Here is a 13824-nt window from a genome sequence, read left to right as displayed (position 1 = left end):
GGGGGCCCAGGCCTCCCCATGAGTGTCATGAGGGTACCTCCAGGCCTTGCCTCTCCTGGGGCAAAGATGGAGTGACCCCAGGAGACTGGAATGTGTGCTCGCTGAGCCTCGTGGAGAGCAGGTGCCAGCCCTTCCCCAGGCAGACGGAATCCCATGTGCCTGGCCGTCCAGAGTGCTGGGAGTCCCATTGCTGCCATTGTGTCTGTCCAGCTCCTTGGGAAGGACTCATGCAGCACAGACCTCATGAGGCTCCTGGTGAGGACATTGTGTGCACCCTCGAGTGTGGGCTTCAACGTTGGAGATGTGCGGGTGATGGAGCAGCTCCCCGACGTGTGTGTGGCCCTGCTGAGGGCCCTGAAGACGTCCCCACACCGGGACATGCTGGAGGCCCGCCTCCGGGAAGAGGTCACAGCAGAAAGGTGGGGCTCCGGACGGGCTCTGTGTGGGGGCAGCGTCAGCCAGGGCATGCCCGGCCCCAGGATAGCCGCCATGGCTGGGCCCTGCAAGCTAGTAAATGCATTCCAGCAGGACTCATGATTGTCAGAGTCCTTACAGTAAGGAGGCCAGCACTCACCTGGTTTTTCTTTGTTTTCCTTGGCTGGCCAGCATTGCGGAGCTGTGTGCTGTTGACCTGTATGGCCCAGACGCGCCCACAAAGAGGGCCAGACTGGCTTCTCTCGTGCTGGCTTGTAAGCAGCTGCACAAGGCTGGCTTTCTGCATGTCGTAGTGCCGTCTCAGGTAACTGTGCTGCTTTGTTTTACATTTCTCTTAGCTTATTATGCCAGTTAGTCTATGTATGTGTAGTCTTTTTAAGACATCGTTATGTACAGAGCTTGCTGAGATGGGAATTAGAGAAATACTTGCTCCAGACACGTCATTGTTGCCTCGACTGTAGATGCAACAGTGAATGCTGAAGTTTGTGAATGTAAACTGGAAATCCAGTGAAGGACTACTGAATGTTTTCAGCAGCCTTCTGAGACCTTTAGGCACTAACTGCTGTCCTCTCTTTGTGGCAGGAAGCAGAGGTGAGTGAAGTTGCCCCTGAGAGTCGGAAGGCAGTGGTCAGTGTTAGTGAACGTGGCTTTTTATGAATGAAAGTGGTGAGGTGGTGTTTTCCTCTCAAGCGTCTCATTGCTGGGTATCTCAGTGTTGCTTCACTTCAGTCTCCAGATGAGCAGCATTCTCTTGGCATGAAGCTTCTTTCCCTGGTTTATGAAAGCATCGCCCCTGGACATGAGGGGCTGAGCCTGTCCTCCCTGGACCCCAGCTGCCAGCAGTTCGCGCGTGAGCTTCTGGAGCTGGCCTTCGCGTGCGGAGGACTGGTAGGAGACGCGCCCGTGTGCACATGTGCCTTCTGGTGACCTCGGGCAGCGCTCGCAGCGTCCCTGGAGGTGGGAGTTTAGTTGGGGACCCTCTCACCTGCGGCTACCCACTGCTGAATTCTGACCTGGAGAATTCTGTGGACTATATAGTCCATAGGGTTGCAGAGAATCTGACACGACTGAGCAAGTTTCACTTTCATTTCACTTTTCTCAGCCGCACAAGGACTTTAATAACTGATTTAGGTGAGATGACTTTTTCTCCTGTAAGGAAAGAGTTTTCCTTTTTTTTTTACAAAAGTAGAACGATGTTCTTCTCGAGCTGAGGTTCGGTCTTTCTCAGGCAGAGAACGCTCTGTGGGTGCAGAGCCACCCTGCGCTGATGGAGTGGCTCTTCCTCCCCTGTCCTTGGTGACTCGAGAGGCTGGTGTGGGAGGCGCAGCCAGATGCCCCAAGTGCTCACAGCCTCGGGATCTGCCAGGTGGCCTTGGATGATCTCGCTGGCTGAGGGTCCCTGTCCACCGCCCCCCTTCTCCTGCCCTCCCCTGTACTCCCTCAGCACAGACAGAATACTGTCTAACGTCCTCACCTGAGGGTCCCTACCCACCATCCCCTTCTCCTGTCCCCTTGTCCTCTTGGAACAGACACAATTATCTAATGACCTCACCTATCCCAGATGCTCCCCTCAAAGCAAGATTTTGGGGAGCTCTGGGAGACACAGGAGTCAGGAAGAGTTCTGATCCCAAATGGAACCTGGGAAATGGAGCCTGGGGAGGGTCTGCAGTGCAGAGCAGATGAGAATGCTGCTCATCTGCTGACTGACCAGGCCAGGCCCCTGTGCTTTCCATGTCAGAGTTCCCTGTCGCCCAGGGAGTCTTGACCCCTGCTGTCCCCTCTCCTCCTTGCAGTGTGAGCGCCTGGTGGGTCTCCTCCTGGACACAGCCGTGGTGTCCACGCCATTCTTGGGAGGCGCCCAGAGGAACATTGTTAGCTTCTCTCATGGACAGTATTTCTACAACTTGTTCTCAGAAACAATCAACACTGAACTGTTGAGAAATCTGGATCTTGCCGTATCAGAGCTCATGAAGTCATCTGTGGATAATCCCAAAATGGTAATGGATTTTTCCTCTTAGGAAAGTATGTTTTATTTAGTAATGCTTATAAAGGGGTTGCCGTACTGCTGAGAAAATGCATCATTAAAACAAAGTACAGTCTCTGCCTGGAAGGTCTAAAACTCCTGCCCAAAGCCTCTCCTTAGTGAGCAGTTAGTGGTGTAGTGGATATGAGACGTTGACCCTTGTTCTCATCTCGCAGGCCCTGTACAACACGGCTCAACTGTGGGAGCAACTGGCCTTAGTCTCCCCCGGCTACGGCTGGGCCAATGCCACAGTCCCCGTCACAATGCTGAGTCCTGATTCGCACACATTCATGTTCTGGCTCCTCTGCCCCTCACACTGAACCTTTGCAGGTCAATATTTAATATGTAGTTGACTTTGGCCTGCTAAACTTAATTTTGAACTTGAAGTTGGTTGGTAGACCATCAAAAATTGTTAACTGTTGCAATGGCCATTCTAGGGCCATTCTAGAGGCATAATTTCCTGCTGAGTTAATGAGCTGTTATTGCAAGGAGACTTTACAGCTGGGGCCCGAGTCAGCAGGTTGTTAACTATGTGAGAGTCAAGAGCAGGTGTTTCCGATGCGCCTGGTCTCCATGGGGTCTGTGTCCTGTGCGCCTCTCCCTGGAAAGCTGCTGGGGCAAGTTCTGCACCAAGACGGTGTTGCAGCGGGGACTGACGAGGACATGGGTCTGGGAAGTGGACAGTCTCCCGGGGAGGGCGCTGACCCCCATGCAAGCCCCAGGAGGCACCCCACCCCCCGATGGTGCACAGCCTCCCTCCTCCCCCGCAACGTGTTTGATGACAGCAGTGACGGTCATGAGAAAGGCTCAGGAGGGAGACACACTGGGGCGCTGTCCCTCTGCCTGGTGAGAGTCCACGTGCAGCCTCTGTGCGTGCGGATCCCTCCCACGGACCGCAGCGCTAGAGTGCATTTCCTCGTCAGGGGTACCTGCGCCATTCAAACCGTGTTGTTCATGAGTCAGATATTAAATTCATGGCCATCAGTGTTGCCAAGGAAGGAGACTCCCTGTGGCTGGCTCATCTGTGAGTGGTTTCATGGTAGCAGGGATGTTGATTCATGGATCTCAGTGGACTTAGGAGAGTGCTGTTGGGAAGGTGATTGGACGGGAATACATGTACATGTGTCCCTGTGTGTGTGCCTGTGTCCCTGTGTGCATGTTCCTGTGTGTGTGTGCTCCTGTGGGTGTATCTCTGTGTGCCTGTGTCCCTGTGTGCATGTGCCTATGTGTGTGTGTGCTCCTGTGGGTGTATCTCTGTGTGCCTGTGTCCCTGTGTGGATGTTCCTGTGTGTGCATATGCCTGTGTGTGTGTGTGCTCTGTGGGTGTATCTCTGTGTGCCTGTGTTCCTGTGTGCATGTGCCTATGTGTGTGTGTGCTCTGTGGGTATGTCTCTGTGTGCCTGTGTCCCTGTGTGTGTGCACATGAACCCTGTGGTAATGGTGACTGCAGAGAGCTGACTTCCCCTCTCATGGAGAATGCCCCCACTAAGAAGACAGTAGTGGTGTAAGCCTGATTTAGTCATGGGGCTGGAGACCACTCTGGGCCTTTGTAAGAAAACTCACATGTTAAGTCACATGTGAACTTCAGATTTGAGGAGCTGTGAGGTACATGGTTCTTCTAGAAATACCGTATTCATTTTCCAGGAAGAGCTTTGAATGACAGTAAATTCTGTTGCCCATCTGTCGGCCTGGATGCTAAGTTTCCCTTTCTTTGCCCACACTGTTCTAGGTGAGCGCTGTCCTGAACGGTCTGTTGGATCAGAGCTTCCGGGACCGAGCCAGCCAGAGGCACCAAGGCCTGAAACTGGTCAGCACTGTCCTGCAGAGCTGGGGGTGCTGCAGCCCGTGGTGGGCCGGGGACGCCACCCCTGACAGCAAAACTGCAGTGCTCACCTTACTGGCAAAAATTCTGCAGGTATTTTCAGAGAGCTTGAAAATGTAATTGTGTCCATTGCTTGTGTCTTTGAAAGTTTGATGGAGGTTTCTTGAAAAGCTCATTAGTTTGACTGATTTCCGATTCACTTACATCCTATGTTTTTCTGTTTTTTTTACTGTATTGTCGTTTATTCTCATTGTTTCTTCTTATACTTTATCTTCTCAGTGTGCCCTTATGTGCATTGTCTGAAGGATAGTTTTAAAATATTTCCGAACAGAAATTGTTGACATCCTTTTGAAGCCCAAGAACAAATTTATAGATCATTTCTGAAATTTGAAAAGTAGAAAATATAGTATAGGAAATTGGAGGCACAATGTAGAGATCTGACTTTATTTTCCCTCTGTTAGATTGATTCATCGGTGTCCTTTAATACAAGTCACAGTGCCTTTCCGGAAGTTTTTACAACATTTGTGAGTCTACTTGGTGATCCAAAATTGGATCTACATTTAAAGGTAAGAGATTAAAAAGATTTTTTTTCAGATTATGGTCTCCATTTGTTTCCTGTTTTATATTTTTGTGTATTTGTGATATTTTCTGTTTTTTCTTTAAATTTTATTTTATGGAAAATTTCAGGCATTCTCAAAAGCAGAGGGAGCACTGGTTTTTGTAGCCATCAGTCATCTTTCTACTAATTAAGAATCTAAAACATCTCAGTAACTTGGGTCCAGAACTTCATAGACTATAATTTTAGAGTCCTGTAACAGATTTTACTCCAGTAAAGTGTAACCTCATAAAAGTGTCTCACTCCTGGATCACAAGGATGTTTCTCTGGGATTTTCTGCTTCATGTGCTTAGTCAGGTCTCACATTTCTCAGCATGAGGGAACTGATGTCCCGCCCAGGGAGGAAGGCCCTGCCTGGAATCTCCAGGGCCCTGGTGGAGGAGAGTCAGCTCTGCATTCACCCTGTAGGCTCTCCACAATGGTCTTTCCTCAGTGACTTGGGCAGCAGGTTCCTAGTAGTGGTTCTGCTCGTAGGAGGAGAAATCACACAGACACATGCTGCCCTGTCCCATGCTCTCGGGTGGCCCTGACTTGGCCACCAAGACGAGAGTGGAAGCCTGGATGCAGGGCACATCCCACCGTGGGCTTGGTGTCCTGCAGTGGTCATTGAACCTCCTGGGTCCATCTGTAGAGAGCAGTCATTGCTCTTGTCCATGGGGCCTGCGACTAGTCTCACGCTTGTGCTTGCTCTGCAGGGCCAGGCCGTGGCACTGCTCCCCTTCTTCTCCAGCCTCACGGGCGACCGTCTGCAGGAGCTCAGACACATTCTTGAGAAGCTCATCGTCTCTCATTTCCCCATGAGGTCTGGAGAGTTTCCCCCGGGGACTCTGCGCTACAGTAACTATGTGGATTGTATGAAAAAGGTTAGTTCTCAGTAGTAGCAACCAAAGGTAAAACACTGCTTGTTTCCTATTAACATTTCTTAGAGAGAAGTAAGTGAAATATTGAGAGAATGTTCTCGTTTTAAGGATTCTGTTGAATTCATTTTGAAAGCTGGGTGTCTGTGGAGGCAGAAGTGTTATCTGAATCCTTTGTAACTAATTGTTCCTCAGGCTTCCCTGGTGGCTCATACGGTAAAAGCGTCTGCCTATAATGCGGGAGCCCTGGGTTCAATCCCTGGGTTGGGAAGATCCTTGGAGAAGGAAATGGCAACCCACTCCAGTACGCTTGCCTTGAAAATCCCATGGACGGAGGAGACTGGTAGGCTACAGTCTGTGGGGTCACAAAGAGTCAGACATGACTGAACAACTTCTCTTTCTTTTCCACTATAAAAATTGTAAGGTATTTTATGTATATAAATATTGTGCAATATTTTATGCATGATGTGTAATTTTTAAAGGATAATACCTAAAAAAGCTTCAAAACAGAATGTTACATATTTGGTACAGCTTCTGAAGTTTGAGTAGTGGTTGAGAAGCATCCATATAACCATCTCCCGTATTCAGCTGTTAACTTTCTGTCACACTTGCTTTGTGTGTGTGCATGAGGGGTGGGTGTGTGTGTGTCTGGCTGAAGCCTTTGCGAGCTAGCTGCACACGTCCTGGAGCTTCGCCCCTGGGTGCGCCAGCGGTGCGTCCTGAGCGGGAGGTGCCGCGCTGACGCCAGGCGCAGGGAGGCCCACACTGCTCTCAGACCCTCTGCTCTGCCGTCTGTGGCCCCACTTCTGATGTCCTTGTGTTTGGCTGGATGTTCCAAATCAGGATCTAATTAACAGTTGCTTTGAATTGTCATGTCTCTGGTGTCTTTACGTCTGTAACTGCTTCCCCTTCATCCCTTTTGTTTCTCTGTGATGTTGGGATTTGGAAGAAAGCAGAGCCTGTTCTTAGAGGCTGACCCCGTTTGTCCGATTGGTTCCTTGAGGTGCTTTTTTGTTTCCCTCACCCTCTGCATTTTCTCTAAACTAGAATTCAGGCTGCAGGCATGGCCATGATATTCAGGCTCACCTTTCTGGCAACAGCCCCACCCCAGTAGGCCTTGTGAGCGACCTCACATCTGCTGGCTGGTCGCAGTGATTGCCGCCTCACTTCTCTGTTGGACGGTGTGTTCTTTCTGCAATTTGGAAGTCATCAGTGGGTAGCAGCACCATTGCGCCAGTACCATCTGTGTTTCCTGCTCCACAATCTGCCAGCGACTTGTTATTGAGTCCACAAAGGTTCTGAGTAGGTCTATAGTACCTTTCTCTTACCGTAAGTGCAAGGGCACATAATCATGGAACGTTTGAAGAAAGCTTCTGGTCTAAAAAAGATGTAAAACAACAGGAACCGAGAGGGAACAGAGTCAACAAGTCAAGATAACATCAAAGAGACTGTTCTGAGTAACTTCAGAGACTAGAGATGGTGTCATGTTGAGAAAGAACAAGTGAGAGCTCTTGGAAATTAATTACATGAGGGCAGAATTAAAAAACCTTCACCAAATGGCAGATGAGATTGCAGCTGTCTCCTGAATCGTAGAGAGAGCAGAGGGACATGGAGGTGGAAGGTGGGACGTGAGGTGAGAACGCTGGATCCTCAGCCTGGAGTGTGTGCTATGTGGTGAGGCTGGTGTGAGGGGACACTCACACCCAGGGGCTGGAGCCCAGGAGCGGCATCGTGGAGGGGAAGTGAGGACCCTAAACATGGTCAGAGGGAAACTATCTATGAAACTCTGAGGGAATCAAAACTCAAGTATTTTGTGAACATTATATGCCAGGCATTCACTGTAGCCACAAAAATGACCTATATTGGCATTTGTTAATCTTTGTGAAACTGTTATAATTTTCTCTTTTTTATTTGAACTGTCAAAAATCAGTCCAACACAGTTATCATCATCATCACCATTGGTGTGTGTTTCTTTCCTAGTTTCTGGATGCATTGGAGTTATCCCAGAGTCCTATGTTGATGGAGTTGATGACAGAAATTCTGTGTCGGGAACAGCAGCATGTTCTGGAAGACTTATTTCAGTCTACTTTCAGGAAGATTGCCAGAAAGTAAGTCACTTCTAGTTTGTGATCCCAGGAATCATAAATGTTTTATTTCTGTGGGAGATTATTATTGCTGTGCAGAAAATAGTGCCTTATATCAGTAGATGTAGGTAAATTTTTACAAAATCCAACACTCATTTATTCCTTTATGATAAAAGTGGCAAAAGGTCATCTAAGAAAAACCAACAGCCAACAAAATATAGTGAAAGGCTGAATGTTTTCTTCCTGAGTTTGGGAACAAGTTAAGGATGTCTATTCTTTTCTACTCGATGTAGTACTGGAGGTTCCAGCCATTGCAATCAGACAAGCAAAAGAAATAAAAGACAGTCAACGTGGAAAGAAAGAAGTAGAACTGTATTTTCTCACAGATGGCCCAAGGTAGAAAATCCTGAAGATCACAAGAAACTATTAGAACAAATAGACAGTTATAGAAAATTTATCACATACAGGATCAGTATTCACAAGCCAATGGTATTTCTATATATGAACAGAGAACATTTGACACTATAATTAGAAATGTAATTCCATTGATAATAGCACAGAAAAGAATAAAACAGATGGGAATAAATCTAACAAAAGAAGTTCAAGACTAGTACACCGAAAATTACAATCTGTTGGTTATTGCTGCTGCTGCTGCTGCGTCACTTCAGTCGTGTCCAACTCTCTGTGACCCCATAGACGGCAGCCCACCAGGCTCCCCTGTCCCTGGGATTCTCCAGGCAAGAACACTGGAGTGGGTTGCCATTTCCTCCTCCAATGCATGAAAGTGAAAAGTGAAGTCACTCAGTTGTGTCCGACTCTTAGTGACCCCACGGACTGCAGCCCACCAGGCTCCTCCATCCGTGGGATTTTCCAGGCAAGAGTACTGGAGTGGGGTGCCATTGCCTTCTCCGATCTATTGGTTAAGGAAGTTAAAAAATGAAAGATCTAAATACGTGGAATGATATTCCATGTGCATGAATTGCAAGATACAATGTTGTTAACATGGTTATTTCCATCTGCATTGGTAGCTTTCATGCAGTCCATATCAGAATTCCAACAAGTCTTATTTTTTTGTGTATACGAATTGTCTAGGGGTTTCTAATATTTTATGGAAGTGCAAAATACCCCTTAACAGCCAAAATAATTTTGATAAAGAGAGATAAAATTGGAGGATTTTTCACACCCCAATTTTAAAACTTACTCCAATGCTACGATTGTCTCTGTAATCTTTTTCATTTTTAGAGCTTTTAAGACAAAACAGAAGTAAGTGTCAGTCCATTGCCATAACTTTTCTTTCTGATGTTCCTGCTATCCCGTCTGTGGCCAGTGGGTCCCCGGTAGCTAGTTAGTTCCTCAGTGTTTGGGCAGCTCTCCACTGGTCTCTGATTGTCTTTCAGATGCTCTCTGGCTCCGCAGATTGTCTCAGGCTCACCTGCACCTGAGTCACACCATTTCCCCAGAGGGTCCGTGAAACGGTGTTTAGAGACCACAGTCTGGGTCCTAGGTGAACTTGGTGCAGCTAGGTTGCAGTGCTACTTTCAGTTCACACCTAAGGAACAGTTTGTTTAAGGAAAAGAAAAATACTCTGATCTTTCTCTTTCAATCTTAACATTATGAGTTTTTTATTATTTAACTTTTTAAATTATTTTTTCCCCTTACATTGTAGATCTTTGTTTTTTCTGTTGAGTATTGAGTTAAATAACATTCCATCATTACATAATTGTTTTATCCTATAATACACAGAAATTATCTTCAAAAATAACTAAGAATAATCATAACTGGATGAAGTTAACATTTTAAATTTTATTTATATTTACTTATAGAGTATTCTCTGAGGATATAGTCACACTTTATGTTCACTTGAGTATTTTTCAGTGTGTGGTTATTACACCACTTCATTAGGTACACTTTAATTAATTTTCAGATCTTACAAGTTATTTTCTTTTCATTTAATTTTGTTTTTGAACACATGAGATACATACATGCATTGAACACTGAAAGTAAGTAATGTGCTGTGTTCCGGAACCTCCTTCCATCTTGGTCCCTCTTCTGTCATCTTATGCTCCTTTACCTTTTTTTCTACTTCTTGTTTTCTACAGACACTCCAAATCAGCTATAGAGATCTCTGCTTTCCTTTTTTTTTTTTTTTTAAAAAAAAAAAGCAATTGTGTAATTATTCACGGTGTGGAAGTAGTGTGTGGATGCAGTCCCTGCTGCTGGGCTCTGTGTCAGCCTTTTGCTGTTGAGAGTAGTAGCTCAGTGACTAGAGGAGTAATAGTGCAGTGACCAGAGGAGCAACAGCCCAGTGACTAGAGTAATGGCACAGTGACTAGAGTAATAGTGCAGTGACCAGAGGAGCAACAGCCCAGTGACTAGAGTAATGGCACAGTGACTAGAGTAATAGCACAGTGACTAGAGTAATGACTCAGTGACTAGAGGAGGAATAAGTGCAGTGACCAGAGGAGCAACAGCCCAGTGACTAGAGTAATGGCACAGTGACTAGAGGAGTAATGGCACAACGACCAGAGGAGTGACTGGAGTAATGGTACAGTGACTAGAGTAATGGCACAGTGACTAGAGGAGTGACTAGAGTAATAGCACAGTGACCAGAGTAATAGCTCAGTGACTAGAGTAATAGCCCAGTGACTAGAGTAATAGCACAGTGACTAGAGTAATAGCGCAGCAACCAGAGGAGCAATAGCCCAGTGACTAGAGTAAGAGCTCAGTGACTAGAGTAATAGCGCAGTGACTAGAGTAAGAGCTCAGTGACTAGAGTAATAGCGCAGTGACTAGAGTAATAGCGCAGTGACTAGAGTAATAGCACAGTGACTAGAGTAATAGCGCAGTGACTAGAGTAATAGCACAGTGACTAGAGTAATAGCGCAGCAACCAGAGGAGCAATAGCCCAGCGACTAGCCCTGGGCCTGCGCTGTTGTGTGTTGCCAGTGCAGCTTTGCAGTGGATCCCTAAGTGTGAGAGCAAAGGTAAATGCATCTTTAATTGTGCTAGCTGTCATCACATCCCCTTTGAGGGGATGTGTTATTTGTATTCCTTTCGGCAATGTATGTATCATCACAGTTTTGTCAACAGAGTATACTGACAAACGTGGATTTTTTCCAGTGATAACAGGTGAGAAAGAATCTCTCAGTGTCACTCTAATGTGTCTCTTTTGTTATGAGTGACGTGGAACATGTCTTCATAGTGAATGCTCACTTCCATTGACTTTTCAGTAAACTGTGTGGTGGCCATTCTTGCTCTTTTCCCCTTCCTCCTTCCTTTAGCAGGATAGTCCTGGAGAATTTAGGTCTGGAACAGAGTCTGGACTCACACTGCAGAGCTCTTATAGGTCCAATCGTGTTCTGCAACCTCAATTTTTTGTGACTGAATTACCTTCAAGTCCAGTATTTTGTCTCATATCTAACTTCTGAGCATCAGGATTTTAGAACTGGGAAAGATTTTAATGGCCATTCAGTTGTAACCTCTTATTTTTATAGGCAGGGAAACAGTCTATCCTTAACTTAAAGATTTATAGACTGAATTGTTTAGGCAGTCATTCATAGACCATGTTTCCCTGATGGCTGAGTCTCTACCTGGAAAGTACAATGGTGGGTCCTTGGTTCATGAGTTTCAGGGTCTGGGATGCGTGATGGTCTTCAGCCTGGGGCTCTTCGAAGCCTTGGAGGTGTCCTCTGAACTGGACCGAACTTGAAAATAAATGAAAATATCCTTTTTCCTAGGCCTAAAAAGGCACGAAGGTTTCTGGGGATGAGTAAGATCACATGGCTTATGTGCATATGGTTCTTGTATTTCACAGTTTTATATACATAATCTTTAGTTTCTAGTTCATAATCATTAGCATTTACTTGTAGCATACTGGGCCCTCGTGGAGTATTCGTTTAAAGCTGGCACGTGCATGTAATTTTCCTTTGTTCTTAGGAGTTCATGTGCCACTCAGTTGGGCCTTCTGGAAAGCGTGTACCAGAAGTTCAGCAGGGACGACCCACTTCCCAGCACCACCCGCCAGGCGTTAGTGGACCGGGCCCTCCTCACTCTGCTGCAGCACTGCGGCCTGGGGGCGCTGAGGGACTTCTTCAGCAGAACTGTGGTGGAGGCTATCGATGTGTTGAAGTCCAGATTTACAAAGGTATCATAGTCTGTTACTAAGTTGAATGTTAGTAAGAGACGACAGCCCTCCTTGGTCAGGGTCACTAGAAACTGCCATGTATTCAGCCAGGGTGTCAGCAACTCAAGCGTCCCCTCCGTGCTCTGATCTCAGCCTTTGACCATGTGGCGTCTGCGTTAGTCTCTGGAGACGTCTGTAACAAATGACTGGGAGTGTGGCTTAGACCCACAGGGCTTTCTGTCTCATGGTTCTGAGATCAGAAGTAGAAATCCGCTTCCTGGGGCTGTACTTGCTCTAGAGGCTCCAAGGAGAACACGTTTCTCTCCACAGTCTCTGGGCCCAGCATCCCTCAGCTCATGGCCATGGTGCTCCTCCCTCCGAGTCTTGGTCACTTGACACCCCCCCCTTCCTCTTCTTTTTTAAAAAAATCCGCTATTTTTCTTTTTTTTAAATTGATATATAGTTGATTTACAGTGTTGTGTTCATTTCAGGTATACAGCAAAGTGTTTGTTATATTAAGTTGGTGCAAATGTAATTGTAGTTTCGGGCTGTGAATTTTAAAACATAACTAGGCTCAAACACATCTTTATTAATCAAAGTAGGAACCATTACAGTTGTTCACTGTTGTTGCATAGAATAAGAGAAGATGACTCTTCAAAACAACCAAGCTTTTTCACCTTTCCAGTTTGCTTCACATACTGAACAACCATAGAGTGGTCGACAATGAGTTCTTTAACAACTTCTCGTGTAGTTTTAAGAGGATCAGCTTCAGTGATGGCTCTCAGTTGGTCATTGTCAACATCTGATGTCTGGGTACTTCACTCCTTGTCTGCAAGGCTCTCATCTCCTTTGCAGAACTTCTTGAACCATCACCTCACTGTACATTCATTAGCAGTTTCTGGGCCAAAATGCGTTGTTGATGTTGTAAGTTGTCTCCTCTGCTTTATGACTCATTTTGAACTTGAATAAGAAAAATTGCTCGAGTTTGCTTTTTGTCTAGCATCATTTCCATAGTCTAAAATAAATATAAATTACACAGCTATAAGTCATTAGCAAAAATCTTAATGAGAAATGTGCATTAAAATGATGTAATGATATATAACATAACCAAATTAAGAATGTATTCCAATATCAAACGGCAGAGTTCAACAGTGCAAAACCCCAATTACTTTTGCACCAACCTAGTACATATATGTGTGTCTATTCTTTATTTGATTCTTTCCCATTAGAGGTTATTACAAGATACGGAGTATAGTTCCTGTGCTATACAATGGGTCTTTGTTTATCTGTTTTATGTATAGTTATGTGTGTGTTAATCCCAAACTTCTAATTTGTCTCCTTCCCCTCCTCACCCTTTAGTAACCAGAAGTCTGTTCTCTGTCTTTGAATCTATTTCTATTTTCTAAGTTGACTGTCTCATAGTTAAGATTCCACTTATTAATGATACTATATGATATTTGTCTTTGTGTGACTTACTTCCCTTAGTATGATAATCTGTAGGTCCGTCCATGTTGCTGTAAATGGCATTATTTCATTCTATTTTATGGCCAAGTAATATTCTATCGTATTGATGTATGTACCACCTCTTTATCCATTCCTCTGTCAGTGAACACTTGGGTTGCTCTGGCCTCCTCCTTTCTGTGTAGTGTCTCTCTCTGCCTCTCTCCTGTAAACAGGAGTGCATTTAGGACCCTCTTGGATAATCTCAGAATTCTTTGGTTCATTTCATGTGTCTCATTCCTTCTCTCATGCGAGGTGACAGGCCCAGGTTCCAGGCACTGGAGCGTGGATGTCTTTCCAGGTCTTTAATTCAGCCTCACACAGTCCACCTGTGCCAAGCGTTTCTACTTGCAAAATACGTTTC

The 13824-nt window shown here is 45.8% G+C and overlaps 1 protein-coding gene across 2 annotated transcripts in view; it reads left to right on the top strand.

The window, feature by feature from the left end:
* The window catches only part of PRKDC (protein kinase, DNA-activated, catalytic subunit), a 130395-nt gene that overhangs the window by 50643 nt on the left and 65928 nt on the right, over positions 1–13824 (top strand). For both annotated transcript variants that reach the window (XM_068983808.1, XM_068983807.1), the window contains exons 33-41: positions 211–419; positions 607–739; positions 1165–1323; positions 2229–2432; positions 4188–4373; positions 4742–4846; positions 5592–5759; positions 7734–7861; positions 11774–11981. In XM_068983808.1, the coding sequence (XP_068839909.1) occupies positions 211–419; positions 607–739; positions 1165–1323; positions 2229–2432; positions 4188–4373; positions 4742–4846; positions 5592–5759; positions 7734–7861; positions 11774–11981 (1500 nt within the window). The remainder of the gene's footprint in view (positions 1–210; positions 420–606; positions 740–1164; positions 1324–2228; positions 2433–4187; positions 4374–4741; positions 4847–5591; positions 5760–7733; positions 7862–11773; positions 11982–13824) is intronic.

Source organism: Capricornis sumatraensis, chromosome 11 (genome assembly GCF_032405125.1).
Source record: "Capricornis sumatraensis isolate serow.1 chromosome 11, serow.2, whole genome shotgun sequence".
In the NCBI taxonomy this organism is placed as follows: domain Eukaryota; kingdom Metazoa; phylum Chordata; class Mammalia; order Artiodactyla; family Bovidae; genus Capricornis; species Capricornis sumatraensis.
Note: the sequence above shows the minus strand (reverse complement) of the source record. Positions and strands in the feature narration are given on the sequence as shown.